The sequence below is a fragment of the Cetorhinus maximus genome, chromosome 3, assembly GCF_964194155.1.
Source record: "Cetorhinus maximus chromosome 3, sCetMax3.hap1.1, whole genome shotgun sequence".
Classification (NCBI taxonomy): Eukaryota; Metazoa; Chordata; class Chondrichthyes; order Lamniformes; family Cetorhinidae; genus Cetorhinus; species Cetorhinus maximus.
Window position 1 is genome coordinate 191,207,817 of NC_135881.1, and position 20,413 is coordinate 191,228,229.

A 20,413-nucleotide genomic window follows, 5' to 3' on the forward strand; every position below is an offset into this window, starting at 1 on the left:
AACTGGCCTCTACATCACAATTTGTCAATGCCTTGCTGATATTACAATATAACAATGGATAACCCTAATTAACTTGTCAACTGAATCCTGCACCTCTCAGTATCTTGTTTTCTTGAAGGAAGTTGATTAAAATGAAGGATGTTGACAAAAACAAAGGATGTTGTCCAGCAAGAGTGCTTGACATGCTTCCTGCTGGTTCAGTTCCTTTTATGGTTATAAGTATTGGAACTACATTGTAGAATTTTTAGATTTGTTCATTTCACTCCAGCATCCCTCAAAGTAAAGGCATAGCTGCTGTAGTGTAGTAGCGATAGTTCTTCCCTTAATTGGGATAGAGGTATCTTGCACATCTTACTACACTCGGGGGTTTAAGGCAACTACTACTTTAAATATTGATGGCTATCTTGAATATCTCTCCGTAACATTAATAAGACTTGGATTCTCTAATAGAAGCAAGATTAAACTTTCTTTTCCTGGAACTATCAATGTTGAGGTAACCATCAAAAGTAAATAGCATATTCAGTTCTTTAATCAACTTTTATATAATTTAGAAAGTATATTGTCTCATATAGTCTTCTATATCGAAACTTGACAACCCATCTCTGTACACTCCTCAGTGGAGGAGTACGTTGCTGAGGAGAGATGCCTGGACCCTTATAATATCTGGGTTGTTATAATCTAGCTAAAACATGTTTTTTTAAAAAAAAAAGCTATCCGGAGAACAATAATATTCTCTGGCGGTTTGTTTCCTTCAGGTAGAGTTGGTCAGTTCTTCAGACCCATTTAAGTGTCTATGGGGCTTGTCTTTCTCAACCTTAAGTGAGAGTGATCGTCCAAGGAATATGTCTGATCCAGAATAGTCCCCAAAAAGGAGTTAGGATTATAATTCACTTCAGAGGCACCCTGTTTTCACTAGCAGCAGAGTTAGAAACCAGAAAACACAGATTCAAATTGGTTGACAAAAATCCAGGGGGAAAGGTGAGTTTTTTAATGCAGAATGTGTGCTATAGAAATTAACATTTATTTCATTTTCTTTTGTCTTGAACTTTGATCCCAAACTGATTTCAATTTGAGAATCATTGTCATTTTTTTTTTGGTAGTGATTTTATTACTGCATGTTTTCAATTATGTAACTATCAGAGTGTGGATGTAAATTCAAAAAGGGAATTGGATCTATATGTGAAAAAGAAACACTTTCAGGGCTATGGGAAAAGAATGGGACTAATTAAATAGTTCTTCAAAGAGCCACCACAGACTGAATGGCCTCTCTCTGACACAATACCTTAAATCTACTTCAATAAGTAAGATTCACATTGTGCTGTTTTAAATGGAAAATTACAGTATCTTGTGAAGTAGGCTAGAATATTTTTAGGAAGGATTCAATGCCTCCTGTGATTAGTAAGTAGTCCAAATTCAGATTTGGTCTTATGCTCATCCAATTTTTTTTTTTCAAGCAGTGAACGAATGAACTTTTTGACTTAGTGTAAGGCCCCATTCTTGTACCAACTAGTGTAGCGTGAGATCAAAATTTTCTGCGTATATCAACATACAGGAAATGGTCCTCTTGTTGCACTTTATGTGGCTAGTAACTATTAACATAATGAACAAGTATCTCTCATTTCCATTGACGTATCTCTCTAATTAGGCAAATGAAAAACTGATGGCCTTATTCAACAACGTGAGATCAATTTTCATTGCAGTTTAGATGGTGGAGAGTGATGCTGCAGGTTTACTCAGAACAAACCAGAAGTGAGTGTAGAAAATACATTTTTCTTTAGTTGATAAAGGCTCATGGATTACCACTGCCAGTTATTTAACAGCAAAACTATATAATTCACTAATACTTCACTCCTTGATCAACTTTGCTAAAGTCAGTTATAATAATTCCAGCATGATTTCAATCATATTAATTTGATCTTCAATAACTTTTTAAAAGAACACTTTCTAAGATGCTCTATATGCTTTACATATAGCCTTCTAGAAAACTTCTACCATACTTCTAAGCTTGTGAGCTTCCTCCATTTTGAACATAGAAAAAAAAATGAATCTGTAAGATTATCTTGATGTTTCAAAAGGCAAACCATAGCTTTAATGATTTTTTTCTAATTGATATCACCATATAATGTTGTTTGGAACTAGCTCAATGGACAGAGTTTTTTACGTGCCCATTGATGGCAGGCATGAGCGGACAATATGGTGAAAAGGCCAAAAATCGGTTTTGTGCCATCATGAAACCAGTTTGCAGTTTTCCGCTCTGCCCGTCAATGGTGGCCCATGTTTCCCTCTGCTGGGAACTTCATTTTTAATACATCTGCATCTCACTATAAGCCCTGCTCGCCTGAATCACCCCCCGTGCCCCCCACCATCCACATCAAATTTACCCAACCTGTCAGCAGGAAAACACGCCAGTGCTTGACAAGTGTGATGTGCAGACTTACCGCCCGGGACTTGCTCACATTGCAAACATCGGAGGAGCAGGAGATTGCTGGAACCCGACAGCAACAGGACCCTGGAGGAACGTGCATCGCATGCTGGGCGGATTCTCATGGACATAGCTCCACCGCGAAGCAGCTCATGGAAGGTGGAAGATCACTGAGGGTTTGCTTGAGGACATCAGTGTCTTGACCATGGTCTGTTGTGGATGATTTGTCATGGGGATGGAGAGGCAGGTGTAGGTTTGACTAGGAGAGGAAAGTGCATTGGGTGGGTGGGAGAGGAAGGCCTAGATTTGACTGGGAGAAGAAGGTGTACCAGTGGGGAGTGAGGTTGGGAGGCCGGGGAACAATGGTGTTGGGGGAGGGGACGGTGAGGTTGGGCCGGGGGGTGGTGGGGGGGGAAAGCGATGGTGTCGTGGTGGAGGAGGGTGTAACAGGAGAATATGGCAACTGGGGAGGTAGGTGTAAAGCAAGGAGTCTGGGTTGGGGGAGAGCAGGGCAAGGAAAGAGTCCAGGGAGTGGGTGCTGGTGGTGGAAGGAGTCCGGGAGGTGCAGGTGGGTGAGCGTGTAATGGAGGGGTCTGGAGTCAACTACTTCCTGGGGAGTGAAATTAGGATGGGCATGGTAGGAGGGACTGGTGAGAATGAGAGGGGGCTTAGTATGGTGGGAGGGTGCGGGTCCAATGGTAGCTGTAGAAAGGACTCCAAGGCAGACACAGACCCTGGGGGTTGGGAAAGAGGAGGTCGGGGAGTTCAATGTGAATGAGGGTGTGATTCTCGGGAAGATGGGGAACGTGCACGTTCACCTGGACATCCCGGAATGAAAAGGGTTGTGGCTGGGAGGTGGAAGGTGATGCCAGGGGGTTGACAGTGATAGGGGAAAAGGGACATGGGCGACTGGGGGAGGGGAAGGGAGCTAAAGACTAATTTTATCAGTACCATGCTTCTAAAATCAAAAGTGAAAGGAGCCTTGTGCTGGGTGGGATCGGGCGCTGCATGGGAGTGTGATCAGTGGGTGGGTGGAGATTCAGCTCAGCTCAGATGGACAACTGAAACAGAACCCCAGCAGGCAGCATTGAAAATGTTCAAGACATTAAGATGAGTGTGATAGAGGAAGGATCCGTGTGTGTGGGAGAGCACTCGCATGAGGCTCAGACAGATCCTGCCACACACACACTGCTCCCTCCAGAATCACTGGTCGGCTGCGTGCAGCTGAAGGGCTGGTGGGGGTGGGGGGCTGGTTTGTAGGGAGAGGACTCACACAAAGCCTGTAAATTAAGCTGAAATACACTGTTACACATTATTTAGTGAAAATGAATATATTTTCTGATTATAAAGTGGCAAAATCTGTGCACCCATGCAACTTTGTGATTAGAAATTGACTTTTCTAAGCCTAACACTCCTAGGCGCTGCCCTGACATCCGTTGTAGGGGTGGAGACAGCCTGTGTAATGGTTGGCCTTGTTGTCTCTGACTTTCGTGTGTGTCCTCTGGTGCCCACCATCCTTCCCATGAGACCTCTGTACTCGCACATGTGGGTGCCGCTTCATCAGAGAGTAGGCGGATAGACTCCTCCAACTTGCTTGCCACCCTGAGGGCTTCTAACAGCTCTGTGATGTTCCCCTGCCCTCTGCTGACTATCCATGATGAGTTGGAAGGCCAAATCCAGAGGTTCGCCATCTGACTTGGACCTCGCAGATGTCTCTTTCCCCCAGCAGTTCTCCGAGTGCCGGGGAGCTCAGTTGAACGTGCTTCCTCCTGCTGTGGACGCGTGTCTGTGCTGTGACCACCAGACTGTGAACCCGAGCCTGCTCTCGATCTAGGACCCACTGAGGTGTGTGTCTCTGCGTTGGTGTAGAGTATGGGTAAGGCTGCTTATTTCCAGCTCTTCAATGGAGGAGATATCGTCACTGGAGATGAGGGTGTGGATGGAGCTGAGGGACTGGCTGGTTGGCAGTGTCAGTTGCTTGGCAGAGCTCCCTGTGAACCAAAGTAGAAATAATTAGTGCATGGCAGTAGAGTCAAAAGCAGGAGAGAGAGCACTCTCACATTTGCGTTGAGAGGTGGATGATGTGGTGCAGGATCCTCACGAAGGTGATTTCTGCCAACCTCGCCGCCACCACAGGCACGGTCAATGCCCTCACCAGTCAGCGCGATGGCACACTCCTCAAAGTGAGTGAGGGGTCTAGTGTGGACAACTCCACCCCCCAGTCTGGGACCTGTCCCTGCTGCTGTGAGCAGGCTTCTCCTGCATGAAAACAGATGGAAAGAGTGTGAGCAGGACACACGGCAAAGCGTGGAATGTTTGTCTGGTGACGGGATGAGGATGTGAGCTCAAGAAGATTTGAGCCTGATGGAGATGTGAGGGGGTGTGTGAGTTAGTGGTATTGAACCTTGAGGTGTGAGATCCCTGTGGATGTGTGATGGGTTTGAGTGTGTGTGAATTAAGAGTGACTTACCCTGGCGGAACGGAGATCGTTCACCCTCTTTCAGCACTTGGTGGCTGTCCTCTGTTGCAGGGCGTTGGCACTGGCCACTGCTGCCACGGCCTCCCACACTGGATTGGTGACCTTACTTGCTACTATTCGCGCAGAGTGGGGGTAGAGGATTTCATAGTGGGCCTCCACCGTGTCCAATAGGCACTCATGGGAGGTGTTGCTACATCTGGGAGCAGCATGTTCCCTCCCTTCGGCAGCCATCAGTTTGCAGCAGTTTCCTATCCCTTGAAGAGTGCTAGCTCTTTGCAGGGCAGCCTTTAAATATGGCACTTGGTTTACTGAAGGCCTGTTATGATGGCAGGGCAGGCAAATGAGAGGACACCCCGTCAGCCACCCAGTGTATTTCCCGGGAATGCATGATTAATGAGGTGGGATTGGGACGACACAGCGTGAAAAGCCTCCATTGCAGCCGGCAGGTAAAATGTCTTTTTTCCTGCCCGCTACTGCACTGAGTGAAAATCTGGGGTGATTCTGACCTATATCAAGACAACAAGTTGACGGGTGAACTTTGCAATCTTCAAATGTAAAATTACTAAATATTCTGGATGAAAATAATAATCAGCAGTCATTATGGATTTAAGAAACAAAAACAAAAATTGCTGGAAAAACTCAGCGGGTCTGACAGCCTCTGTAGTGCTCCTCTCGACAGAGTTTAAGAAAGGAAGTTCATGGTTACCAAACCTGATGAAGGTTCTTTTGAGGAGGTTACAGATATGATAGGTAAGGTGTACATGGATTTTCAGAAAGTCTTTGAAAGAACATTAAGGGGAAATTGGGGAAGGGTGGCAAATATAGATCCAAAAACTAGGCCAAAGGAAAGAAACGGTCAGTGTTGAGGACAGTTTCTTAGCAGCCGGCAGCTGTGTCCTGCAGAGATTTGTTCTGAGGCAGCTTCTGTTCACTCTGCATGCTTTTTCGGATATAGGACTAGAGGGACTTATGCCCAAATTTTCAAATGATGTTAAAATAAAAGGTTGTAGTAAATAATTCTGACCAAAGAAAGCTGCAAGAGGATATTGATGAAACAGTGGAGTGTGCAAAAAAAAAAGCAGTGTTAGATGGAGTTCGATGTCAGTACATGTGCATGGGTACTTTTTTAAGATTAGGGTAATTACCCTTTAGGAACATGGTGATGTGGAAGAGCAGTGCACCTGGAGGTTCAGGTTCAAAATTCCAGAATTGTTAGCGCAGAAGGAGCCATTCGGCCCCTCTTGTCTGTCCCATCTCTCTGAGCAGTTCACCTAGTGCTGTTTGCCCGTGACCCTGCACACCCTTGCTTTTCCAGATGATGATACAATTCCCACTTGAATGCCTCAGTTGAACCTGCCTCCATTCCCATTCTCGGGCAGCGCATTCCCGATCTTAACCACTCGCTGCGTCAAAAAAATTTTCCTCCAAAATCATTGAATAGAAATGCCTCAAGAGATAAGACCATAAAGGAAGCTGATGGAATATGGGTTTTACAGTAAGATATATGGGATATAAATATTTAGTAAGACCCCAGTTGGAGTAATCTGCAACTTTAGGCTTCACACTATAGAAAGGATGTTGAAGCAGTGGTGAGTATACAGCATGGCCTGGTATGAGTAAATGAAGAAAAACTTGGGGTGGGTGGGGAGAATTGGGGTACTTTTCATTATAGCAAAGGAGTTTGTATGGTAATTAGATAAAATGCTTAACAGTGTGAAGGGATTGGACAAAGTAGATAGAAACAGATTATTTGCAGTAATTTAGGATCTATAAAAGGAGACACGGATACAGAATCAATTGCAGGAGATTTCGGACAGCTTCATAGATTCTCATTTTTATTCGGATTTCAGGTTGCATTTGTGCTATAGCACTGGAGTAAAGGGAAAACTTTTACACTTACACACGATAACAGTAGTATTTTCTGTATCCTGTTTTTTTTATTATTTTGAAAATCTTTAGATCTTTTGATTATTAATTTGAAATATCACCAGTAACTGAGAATGTGGCATCACGCTAGATTGCTTGAAAGTGAGCCATCTGTTCCAATTGGCTCATTTTCTTTTCCCTCCACCTTTTATAAACCTTTCTCCTCCCCTCCCCCACGCACACACACTGGCTGGCACTTATTCACAATCAATGCCCTCCATCATGTTATGTGGCACTACCACCGTGCTGAACGGAATAGATTTAGAACAGACCTAGCAATTCAAGACTGGGCAACCATGAGGCGATGTAGGCCATCAGCAGCAGCAGCAGAATTGTACTTGACCACAATCTGTAATCTCATGGCCCGGCATATCCCCTACTCTACCATTGCCACCAAGCCAGGGGATCAGCACTGGCTCAATGAAGAGTGCAGGAGGGCATGCCAGAAGCAGAAATTAAACAACTCACTGGAGGAGGAGGAGGAGGCTCCACAAATATCCCCATCCTCAATGATGGGGGTGCCCAGCACATCAGTGCAAAAGATAAGGCTGAAGCATTTGCAGCAATCTTCAACCAGAAGTGCCATGTGGATGATTCATCTCTGCCTCCTCTGGCGGACCCAAGCATCACAGATGCCAGTCTTCAGTCAATTCGATTCACCCCACGTGATAGCATGAAATGGCTGAAGGGACTGGATTCAGCAAAGACTATGTGCCCTGACAATATTCTAGCAATAAAGCTGCTCCAGAACTTGTTGTGCCCCTAGCCATGCTGTTCCAGTACAGCTATAACACAGGCACCTACCCACCAGTGTGGAAAATTGCTCAGGTGTGTTCTGAATATAAAAAGCAGGACAAATCCAACCTAGCCAATTACCCCATCAGTCTACTCTTGATCATCAGTAAAGTGGTGGAAGGCGCCATCAACAGCGCTATCAAGTGGCACTTGCTTAGCAATAACTTGGTCACTGACGCTCAGTTTGGGTTCCATCAGGGTCACTCAGCTCATGACCTCATTACAGCATTGGTTCAAATGTGGACTAAAGAGCTGAACTCCCAAGGTGCGGTGAGAGTGACTGCCCTTGACATCAAGGCAGCATTTGACCGAGTGTGGCACCAAGGAGCCCTAGCAAAACTGGAGTCAATGAGAATCAGGGAAACCTCTCTGCTGGTTGGAGTCATACCTAGCCCAAAGGAAGATGGTAGTGGTTGTTGGAGGTCACTCATGTCAGCTCCAGGACATCACTGCAGGAGTTCCTCAGGGTAGTGTCCTCGGCCCAATTGTCTTCAGCTGCTTCATCAATCACCTTCCTTCCATCATAAGATCAGAAGTGGGGATTTTCACTAATGATGGCACGATGTTCGCTATTCGCGACTCCTCAGATACTGAAGCAGTCCGTGTCCAAATGCAGCAAGACCTGGACAATATCTTGGCTTGGGCTGACAAGTGGCAAGTAACAACTTTTGTGTCACTCAACTGCCAGGCAATTACCATCTCAAACAGGAGAATCTATCCATCGCCCCTTGACATTCAATGGCATAACCATCACTGAATCCCCCATTATCAACATCCTGGGGGTTACCATTGACCAGAAACTGAACTGGGCTGGCCATAGAAATACTGTTGCTACAAGAGCAGGTCAGAGGCTAGGAATGCTGCAAGGAGTAACTCAACTCCTGACTCCCTAAAGCCTGTCCACCATCTACAAAACACAAGTCAGGAATGTGATGGAATACTCTCCACTTGCCTGGATGAGTGCAGCTCCAACAACACTCTAGAAGCTCAACACCACCCAGGACAAAGCAGCCCACTTGTTTGGCACCTTTTTTATAATCATTCACTCTCTCCACCACCGCACATTGTGTACCACATACAAGATGCACTGCAGAAATTCACCAAGGCTCTTTAAGCAGCAACTTCCAAACTCTCAAACACTACCATCTGGAAGGATAAAGGCAGCAGATACATGGGAACACCACCTGCTAGAAGTTCCCCTCCAAGCCACACGTCACTCTGTGGAAAGATATCGGTGTACCTTCACTGTCGCTGGTCCAAATCCTGGAACTCCCACCCTAACAGCACTGTGGGTGTACCCACACCACTTCGACTGCATCGGTTCAAGAAGGTAGCTCACCACCACCTTCTCAGGGCAGTTAGGGATGGGCAATAAATGCTGGCCTAGCCAGCGACACCCACATCCTGTAAATGGATAAAGGAAAAGTTATTTATTTAGGGCAGGCAAGTGGGCTTGCCCATCCCACAGATATTTCCAGAAATAGTGACAGTATCACATGATCTCCAGGAAGTCTTCGCCTGTCACCTTTATCATACGTATGCCCTGGTCAATATAACTGATAATCGTAACCCTCCGGAGGTAACCTGGGCTATTAACTGAGCCTGGATTTGCAAGTCAAATCTATGAATTGAGATTATAATAAAATTAATTTTCAAGACATCGGCCTAGATTTTCTCAATCTGCAAATTTTTCATCGAAGACCATTTATATAAAGTAGTTTAGCAATGTAAGCAAGTTATGATCTGAGACCAGTAACTTTTGAAAAGAAATCTAAATTCCCAGTTATTAACTGAAAGAAATCTTGCAGTGTAATTCATGTTTAAACAAAAGCTTTGGCTGTACAAGAGTTAAACAAAGCACGTACTACTGACTTAAAACTATGTATTATGTAAACACTTAGATTTTACACTCAAAAATCTCAACAGAACAGATCATTGACTGTTGCCTGAAGGTTAAATTGGAACATTGGAATGTTCCAAGAGCTGTCCTATACTTTTCAGGATCTTGAGGCATCCTTCACTTTTCTCCTGGGACCAAACCAACGTGTGCCACAGATCTCGGGAATTCATTTTGATTCTCCTCTAGTTTTTCTGTTTCCTAGAAGGTATGAGATTTGTTGGGGTCCTTCCACTAGCGTCCAGGCTAGATGAGCCATCCAACTCTCCTGCAACGCCTTAGGATTGTGGACTCCCCAGCTCAAGCATAGGCCTCACTGCATTCTTGCTTTGATGCCAAATCAAACACCCCTTGTTCCTGATAGCCCTCTGCTCCTGGTCCACAGCTCCTGGCAGATTGTCTCTCTGCCGCCTCCCAATTGCTCTGGACCAGGCTCCAACTGACTGTGTTTCTGTGTGGAATCATTCGGATAAAACCTAAAACCAAAGAAAAAAAACGCTCTGAAATCTATCCTCATGGCATCATAGTACACCTGGCATATCCTAGATAGAGATTTAAGCTAAATATCAATAATTCGAAAACCTTCTCTTTGTCCTGGGAAACCATATGAATAATTTTAAATCCCTTCATTGAGACAGCTGTAGACACCCTGTCTCCACCAAGACGCTCAAAGGTAGCTCATTAATCAGTTTCCAATAATTCACACTATAATCTTTATAAGTGGGCCACTCTTTGAATTGCAATTACTTTAGGGCTGTTTACCAGCTTCTCAAACCAGGTGTTTTCATTTATTTTACATTTAAAAAATGTCAATCTCCAAACTAAAAGTTATACTCCTAAAACATATGAATCTTGAGATTCGACATTAGTAGCAAAGCGTGGAGTAATGGAGTAGGTACGCGCAATAAGGGTATGTATTACAGCTTGAGTGGGCATCAGTTAAAGGTAAGAGAGGGAGAAAAATATTGCAATGATCATTGACTGTTGCCTGAAGGTTAAATTGGAACATTGGAATGCTATTGCCAAAGTAAACTAGTTCCTGTTTAACTCTGACGGAAGATGCAGAAAACAGCAAATCGCTGGCCGAAGATGAAGATGATTGAGTCGTGAACATAAACATGATCCCCTGGAGTGATCCATGTGTTGAAGTTGATTAAAGGAATGCCACCCTGCCAATTTCTTGTGCGTTTTGAGGTGAGAGGTTGGTGCAGAAGTAGGCAGCCCATAGCAGCTGAGGAGGCAGGTGGGAAGATAGGATGTGTACGTGTTTTGCTTGTCACAGAAAAGGACTGGGAAAGAAATTGTAGAACCGATTCCTTGTTGTCCTTCCAAGGAAATGGGAAGGGATTGGATTTTTCTGGAATAGCGCATGGAGTTCCCGGGTCTGTCTGATCAATTGAAGGGAATGGGGGAGGAACTTTAAGCAAAACATTCCTTGAATTGACAACAGTTTTCTGGATTTTTGCCCCTCCTGAAGGTAGGAGATTGGTGCACTGGCATCAAATTGACCAATGGATAGGAGTCAGCAAATAGGAGCAATGCAAATAGCTTCACACTGGTGTTAGAATGTTGATTGGACATGTCACGTATGTATTGTGCTGTTATTTTCAGACTCTTGATGCCCCTTGGATCCATCTGTGTAAAGACTGCAATGCATTTTTATTCAATCCTTTTCATGTAAAGAACTTGCCTTGGCAAAAGCTTTGGTTGCTAGCAAAGTGTGTAAGCACTCTTGCCTCCCTCTTGCAATGATGCATGATATACTGGGCGGTATTATATAAGTAACTTAAGCACTATAGAACAGTGGGATAGTTGCCTAATTATAGGCTTTGTACTGGTGTCTGTGTGCTACCATTGTTCCTTCACAAGGGTGGAATTGAGAAGTGGATAGCTGGCAGTGATCGCAAGCAAGAAACCTAATTGAAAGGTTGAGAGAGAAACTGATTGCACATACTGGTATTTAAATTAATGTGCCCTTTTCAATTGTAAGGGGTACATTCATCAACTAGCTAGCTTCTACATTGAGTTGTATATAAATATCTAATCTGTTCATCCATCTGTGATATATTACCTATGCTCTTGCTGCGTAGTCTTGTCTATGATTGCTAGTGGATTAATAATCATCTCATTCATTCAAATTTAGCAAACAATCAGCTGTAAAGTACTAGGAATTTCTTTTGGAATTGGGTTCATCTAAGGCGAATAACTGACCATCACTGTGTGCAATTTTTTTTTTCAAAGAAATTTATCTAATACTGTCGTGAATCAATTTATTGATTTTTATGAGCTCTGAATGAGACTAAGTGAGCCATTGGATTGAACAGAAGTAAGTATAGAAGCTGCAATTCCAGATATCCCACTCTAACAAGCATTAATTCTGTGTAGCTCTACAGGCCCTCGATACAGTCTCTCTGGTATCCAATCCAAGTGGTCAAGTTAACAGGTTGTACATTCACGGGAGGCTGGGGGTGTCAATATTGCCATGTTGTGTTTTTTTTTTAACCCAACTCCGAATGTGCACAGTCACTTGCTGAATAGACCTGCTGGGTTTCTGGTTGCAAACCAGATTGAGGGATGCAACTACAGGTAAAAGTGGTCAAATGTTATGTGCAATAAGATAGGTCAGGACCTATGAGAATGCCAAGCTGAGGATAGGAACTGGAATATAACATAGCAGGATTAGATGGGGTATGTTTCTGGAATACCTTCTTTGGAAAGCTGTGAATTGACTTGAGAACTTTTCTACTGCACCTGAATTGGAGTTGGTGAACCCCACAAATGAGTAGCTTGCAGAAGGGTTTTTCTTGGCTGAATTTGATTTTCCTCCCCCCATACTGCAGACTGTTAGGAATTGCCCCAGGTAGCAAACTTCAGATTAATTGAGGTTCTGTATAATGCTGCCTACAGCTCTTAGGTTTTTGAAAATTATTTCCTCCAGCCTAAATGCTCTTTCTATTTTTAGGAGGGGAAAGAAGCACAGCATGATCCTGAGGACACAGCTCTCCGTCAGAGTCCACGCCTGTATTGGTAAGTCAAACTTTCCCTTGTAACGAGAAGGTGAGTGGGCTTCAGACTAGAACATGATCAGCAAAATGGAAATAGACTGAAGAGCATTAAAAGTGAAATTTATTATGCTGACTGACTTGCCAAGTCTAGTTTCTAGTTGGTTCTGCATAAATGGAGGCATTTTGAGGAGGATAGTCAAAGTTGAAGGTTATCTCTCGATGGGCTACAAATGTGCACAGGATTTGATGTGATAAAACATATTGTAATCTACAGCACTGCAAAACAGACAACGGCATACATATCTTGCAGTAACTATGTGCCATCACTGTAGGAAACCTGCTTTGATTTTACTAGTTAGAAGTTATGCTGCTACACCTAATGTGACACAAATGCGCATCTCTCTCCACTCCATTGAGCTCTTCTGCTGCCTTTGCACCTTGTTCCAGTTACAGGATTTCTGTACAGAAGTTAATACCAATACTTGTACCAGTTTATAGTATCAGCTGTAAGCCTCCGGCCTGACTGCTTATTACGATTACCTTTAGTATTCCCAGCACAGGGTTGGTTGTCTCAAGCTAGGTAAGACCGACTAATCTAGTGTAGTAATAGTGATTGGAGGAACATCCCAGCAGCATCATTAGCATTACTGGGTTTCTATTTCACTATAGAGAATAGAGCCTTTTAAATAGACTGCTTAGATAGCATAGTGGTTGTAGCTGCTTCTGTGGATACATTGGGATAGGAAACTGAGAAGAAGTTAACAAATGAAAAAAAGTATTTTTTTTTTGAGAGAATGAGCACTGTGAAGCTCAAGGTCTACAATCTGGACAGAAAAATGTTAAATGCAGACTTCCTTGAGGTGTATATAAAATGTTAAATAATAAACTTAAGGCTGGAAGACCTGTAGAATGTCAATTTTAGAAGAAATATTGGCCCGGATCGCCTGCGAAGCAGCAGTCACCTTTGGATTGCCACTGCTCTCGAATTTCTCCACGCCCCGATGCTGCTCTGCATTTCTTGCCGGGTCTTCCGAGCCCGGCTTCTCCAGAAATGCGGAATGCAGCATCCGTTGGCGTGCTCCATCGCAGCACTGTAGTGTCAGGAGGAAGATGGGACACGGCCCCTTTTTATAGCACTAGCTGCCATGTGGTACATTTAAAAATCCAGTGTGAATGTTAGTATTAGGTGAATGGATAAATGAGTGAATGGGGAGGGTGGGTGAGGTAGGTGGGCTGGGTGGCAGGGTGGGGGGGGTGCTGAGGGAGGAGTGGGGGGGGCGGTGGTGGGGTCAGTGTGAGTGATTTTGGGAGGTCAATTCTGTAGTTACCTGGAGTTAGACTAGGATTTTTCTGTCTAACGTTTCCTACGTTAAGTATCCGGTTAAGTCCAACGGAACTGTCTGAAGCTTCCAACTCTAGCTCAGAGTAGGAGACAATTTGCGGAGGGTCCTGGGTCCCAATGCGCTTCTCAGTTCTTACGTCCAGTTTCCGATGACCCGGAGACTGGAAGATCTGGGCCACTGTGGCTGCTCAAAGGTGCTTAACGTTTTTGAATAATTTAAGTGAGGAGGGCATTAGGAAGTGTAGCTTGGTGCTTAGCTGTCTGTGTATCAGAGCACTGATTTTTCATATTTTTTCTGTTATGCACCCCTTGTAAATATTCTCACCATTGACCTACTTCCAGGGCTCCCCTATAGGAACATTTTGAAAGAGTGCATCAGCTAATGGAAAACATGCTATATATTGTAGAAAGTATATATTTTTTTATTGTCGTTCTGTCTGAAACAATGTTAATTAGTCAACAGACAAAGAAAAAGTCAGAAATGCGATGACAGATTGGCAGAAATCAGATGATCTTGGACCTTCTGGAAACTTCTAATAGATCATTGAAGGCCTGGGGTCCCAAATTGAAAGCTCATGTGTTTGAAGGGTGAATTTGTGGACAGTACAGTTTCTAGCCTACTGCCAAGTACCCAGACACCAGTGAGGAACAGCAGCTGCCCCCAGTCCTAGGAATTTAACCGAAACTTACCTTTTTGTTGCTGTGTAAGGTTTAATGAAGTGTGGATATGAATTTATATGAGTAACCATTTTTGCCTGGAAGTTTACAGCTGACTTTGAACCTAATAACGTGACTCCAGACCCATATTTGCAGAGCATCAGCTCTGGATTTACTCCAGAGCCAAACTTTTCCAGGCTTTATGGTTGTGACCGAGTTGAGATCTTCCGAATCCAGTGTGTAAATCACATCTGCACGCAAGCTTCTAGGATTTGCAGACATGAGCGTGTGAATTATGCAGCTAAGGTGTCTCATTTTAGAGCTTGACATTTTATTCTGTAGCTGGTTGCACTTTATGCACTCACTGCGAGTTAAAACATTCTGCATAATCATGGTGCAGTTAGGGAATTCCTAGATGATATGCCACATTAAAGAGAACCTTCCTGTTGGAGCCCATTACACTGGACTATAACACGCTGAAGTGATCCAGACTATTGATCAAGTCTGACCCAAACCTGAATTATTGTCATGGCCTCTGTTTTGGCTCAAAATATAAAGGACTACTGACTATTCTAAAATGAGCAAAGTTAAGTTATGCCAGTTTTGTCAGGCCTGTTTAATGTAATGGTGTTTTGCGTAGTGAGCTTGATAATTGCCTGTTCATGTTTGATGATTGACATTTAGATGTATACCGCCTTGTAAAATGCTTCTTTTCTTGAAAACTGGTGGATGAAGTAATGCACCAGCTGCAGAATCTGGGGAGAAATCTCACTCGGATGGGTTTGGGAGTCTGGACTCTGAACCAGGTAACTAACATTCACCATATTCTTCCTTGATTCAAACAAATCCAGGCCTGGTGATCCAAGGTAAGTATGCTGACATGTCCTGTGTGTGCTAAATGGTTGTTGGTTCCGGAAGGTCCCTTCTGAACTCATGCTTGGGCCAATTGCAAGGCCGTTTTGAAATGATGAGGGAAGTGTCAGGCGAATTTTCATTTCCCAATAAGCCCCCAAATTTTTTTTTCTTCAATAAGAACAGAAATAATAAATTGTGTTGGTAATTGGGGGAGATGGTGGCATAATGGTAATGTCACTGGGCTAGTAATCCAGAGGCCCAGGTTAATGCTGTGGGGAAATGGGTTCAAATCCCACCATGGCAGCTGATGGAATTTAAATTCAATTAATAAATCTGGAATATAAGGCTAGTTGCTAATGGTGACTATGGAACCATTGCCAATCATTGTAAATGCCCATCTGGTTCACTGGTGTCATTTTAGGGAAGGAAATCATTACCTGGTCTGGCAGCAAGTGATTCCAGACCCACAGCAATGTGGTTGACTCTTGATTGCCCTCAGTTCAAGGGCAATTAGGGATGCGTAACAAATGCTGGGTTTGCTAGTGATGCCCACATCCCATGCAAGAATAAGGGAATAGTGAAACTCTTTGTTTCATTATTTCTTTCCTTCCCTCTGGATCCCAGCCAGGTGAAGTATGAAACTGGAAACAGATCATTTTCTTTATAGTAGGTTTATTCGAAGAATGCAGCATTACATATTACATATCTCTGCCTCCTTACCTACCAACCACCCCGGTGTCCCAGAAGTCCCTTTTTATACATTGTTGAGTAAACTAAAACCAAAGAAATTAATTAACATTTCCTTAAAGGACACTGTAACTAAAACAATACTACATAAGTGTATCCAGTCCCTTTTTCATACCCTTTTGAGGAACACAAAAAAATCAATAAAGGAAGCTAAAAGGCAATAAATCAGAGGGGGTGACAGCCCCTAGTGGGGCACTGTAACTAAAACAAAAACATGGGCAGAATTTTCCAGTTGGCGTGCAGGGATGGGCTCGACACGCCGATGTGTAAAATGATGTGCGATGACGTTGGGCGTGCATTCTGACATCATTGCGCGCCATCGCAATATTTCATTCGGCCGCGCGCCAGCCGAAATGTTAAACAGCCTATTAAAGCCATTAACAAATTAATTGAGCCACTTGTGAATGCTGCCCGTCCAACCTTAAGGTTGTCGGGCAGGCGAAAAATCCAAGCGGCCTTCGTGGTTTTCAGGAAACCTCATCCACAAGCGGGATGAGGTTTCCTGAAGCTTTTATTAAATAAATAAATAAACTTCCACAAATATAAAAACATGTCCCCACTCATATGACAGAGTCATATTAAATAAATGTTTAAATCATTTCTTTCATTTATTTTAATATTCATTCATTCTCTCTGAGGCAGCTCCAGCCTCAGGGAGATTGCTGCACTCGCGCTGGCCCCGACTCTCCCTCCTCCCCCCCACCCCAACCCCGCCCGCACAGGTAGTGCTGAGCACTACCGGCCGTGCATTACGCTGGGTGGACCTTAATTGGCCCGCCCGCGTAAAATGGCGGCGTGGAGCCGATTGCGATCAGCTCTGTGCCCGTGCCTGTCCCCGCCCAGCCCGTCTGCCATAGGAAAAATCCTGGACCATGAAAGGAAACTTGCAATATCAAGCAAAATGTTATTTCTGGGGGTGATGATGCACCCCAGCCCCCCCGCGGTACCCACTGATCGCGGAAGGCCTGGAGAGTACCAGCGGACACCGTGTGCTCCCTCTCCAGGGTCATCTGGCCAAGTCCCTTTGATTTAAGCATCTTGAGCATATATAACAATCAGTGCCCTCGACCTGTTTATCTTTAACCTTAACAATGCATAACATTAACAGCCTCCAGTTTAGGGTCCCTTTGTTTGTAACTCTCTAATTGAAAGGGGTTTTTTTGAGGTGAAACTATGCCCAAGTTTCTGCTCAATCTTGTTAGCGTTAGCTCGAATGTAAAATCTCTCATGCATCAATGCGATCGTGGAACATCATCGGCCGTGATCAATTATTGACTAGAACATGACAATGCTAATGAGCCTAAAGATGTAAAGGGAACTAAAGCATTAGGGTGAAAAGCAGACCTGGGTGAGGCTTCACCTGCCTGCTGATCACTGCATCTGCAAGGCATGGACAATGGATTGATCTGAGAATCTGGGACGGGTTGCTATGTGTTCTGCTTCCTGCTGTCAACCAATGCCACTCTGTATCTATAGGTGGTTGACTCTTTTAAATGCCCTCTGAAATGGCCTAGTAAGCCACTTGGTTGTCACAAACCGCTACAAAGTCACAAAAAAGGAATGAAACCGGACGGACCACCCCGCATTGGCTTAGGCACCAGAAACGACAATGGCAATCGCAGCCCTGTTGACCCTGCAAAGTCCTCCTTGCTAACACCTGTGGGCTAGTGCCAAAATTGGGAAAGCTGTCTCACAGACTAGTCAAGCAACAGCCTGGCATAGTCATCCTCACAGAGTCATACCTTGCGGATAATGTCCCAGACTCCACCATCACCATCCCTGGGTATGTCCTGTCCAACCAACAGGATAGACCCAGCAGAGGTGGCGGCATAGTGGTAGCGCCACAGCTGGGAGGGAGTTGCCCTGGGAGCCCTCAACAGCGACTCCGGACCCCATGAAGTCTCATGGCATCAGATCAAACATGGGCAAGGAAACCTGCTGAGAGAATCAGTGCTCTTCCATGTTGAACATCATTTGGAGGAAGCACTGAGGGTGACAAGGCTGGCTGGGGGAATTCAACGTCCATCACCAAGAGTGGCTCGGTAGCACCGAGCTGGCCAAGTCCTAAATGACATAGCTGTTAGACTGGGTCTGCAGCAGGTGTTGAGGGAACCAACAAGAGGAAAAAACATATTTGACCTCATCCTCGCCTATCTGCCTGCTGCACTTGCATCTGTCCATGACGGTATAGGTAGGGGTGACTACTGCACAGTCATTGTGGAGACGAAGTCCCGCCTTCACATTGAGGATACCCTCCATTGTGTTGTGTGGCACTACCACCGTGCTAAATGGGATAGATTTTGTTGTGGTTGTTGGAGGTCACTCGTCAGCTCCAGGACATCACGGCAGGAGTTCCTCAGGGTAGTGTCTTCAGCCCAACCATCTTCAGCTGCTTCGTTCCATCCTAAGGTCAGAAGTGGGGATGTTCGCTGATGGTTGCACAATGTTCACCATTTGCGACTCCTCAGATACTGAATCAGTCCATGTCCAAATGCAGCAAAACCTGGACAATATTCAGGCTTGGGCTGGCAAGTGGCAAGTAACAATCGTGCCACCCAAGTGTAAGGCAATGACCATCTCCAACAAGAGAGAATGCAACCACCACCCCTTGAAGTTCATTGGCATTACCGTCACTGAATCCCCCACTATCAACATTCTGGGGGTTATCATTGACCAGAAATTGAACTGGACTAGCCACATAAATACTGCTGCGATAAGAGCAGGTCAGAGGCTAGGAATTGTGCAACAAGTTACTCACCTCCTGACTCCCCAAAGCTTGTCTACCATCTGCAAGGTACAAGTTAGGAGTGTGATGGAATGCTCCCCACTTGCCTGGATGAGTGCAGCTCCCACAACACTGAAGAAGCTGGACACCGTCCAAGACAAAGTAGCCTGTTTGATTGGCACCACATCCACAAACATTCACTCCCTCCACCACTGACGCACAGTGGCAGCAGCATTTCCCAGCTACAAAATGCAGGAATTCACCAAGGCGCCTTAGACAGCACCTTCCAAACCCACGACCACCAACACTAGAAGGACAAGGGCAGCAGATAAATGGGAAAACCACCTGGAGGTCACCCTCCAAGTAATTCACCATCCTGACTTGGAAATATATCATCGTTCCTTCACTGTCGCTGGGTCAAAATCCTGGAACTCCCTTCCTAGCAGCACTGTGGGTGGTACCTACACCACATGGACTGCAGTGGCTCAAGAAGGCAGCTCACCAACACCTTCTCCAGGGCCTTTAGGGATGGGCAATAAATGCTGGCCCAGCCAGCGAAGCCCACATCCAGTGAATGAAAAATAATAAAAATTGACCAATTGCAGGGTGTGTACAGGTGCTGTCTATGGGCGACTTCCTACTCCAAATTTTACCTTCATGTAGAGCAGCTTCTATTGTCCAATCAGAGCCACCTTTTAACGGCACAACTTGTGTAAATGAATATCGAGCAGAATGTAGGTTTCCACCATTACAGGCACCAGTGTTTCACTGTGTCAAAACACAGGAGTTACCAGGATTAGCTAGTAGTTGCTGTTTAACTAGTTTATCCAGGCTGCAACTTAATAATAATTCTGTCAGTCAGTCGGTCAACGTCCCATTCCTTTTTCCAGTCAGAGACCCTTATGTTTGCCCTGAGGCACTTACACCTGTTGAAAATAGTTTTTAAACTGATCCAATAAAATATAATGTAATAAAGGTGAAAACCTTCCTCGTCTGCCTCCAGCAGCGTAGGGAAGAATTTAGGAACAGGTTCTATTGTGAGAAGGGGGCAGGGGTGGGAGGGGGGAATAATCCGCTTGTAAAATGAACAAAAATAGGACGTTGCAGTTTTTTTAACCTTCAGAATTTATATACGTTTTAACATTGATTGAATAACATGAAAGTGTCCCCCTCCTGAAGGCCCTGCTACGCTAATGAACTTTGCTCAGCACTTCGGAAATGCACCAAACTCCTTACAAGTGCTTGTATTTTGAAATAAGCACGCAACAGACCTTGAACAGATATGTAGGGCACTGAGTGGAATGGGAAAGGTTAATCCTGAACACTATTTCAAGTCAGACTGACTATAGTATAGGAGGCACTGGGTAAAAACTAGTGAAAAGCCAGTTCGGGACTGGTGTCTGGAAACATCTCCACAGAGTGATTAGTAATTGGAACTTCTGTACAGTGGAGGGGGAAATGATTAAAGAGGCAATTGGATGCTGTAATGCAGACTTTGGGCTTCTGTGGAAACATGAACTGGATGATTATACATAAAGGTAGAGATTTAGTAATACAGGAAAG

The 20,413-nt window shown here is 44.5% G+C and overlaps 1 protein-coding gene across 8 annotated transcripts in view; it reads left to right on the forward strand.

Annotated features, from left to right (window-relative positions):
- Positions 1–20,413, forward strand: part of fhod3b (formin homology 2 domain containing 3b) — a 597,288-nt gene that overhangs the window by 52,593 nt on the left and 524,282 nt on the right. For all 8 annotated transcript variants that reach the window (XM_078539467.1, XM_078539468.1, XM_078539469.1 and 5 more), the window contains exon 3: positions 12,482–12,546. In XM_078539467.1, coding sequence (XP_078395593.1) covers positions 12,482–12,546 — 65 coding nt within the window. The remainder of the gene's footprint in view (positions 1–12,481; positions 12,547–20,413) is intronic.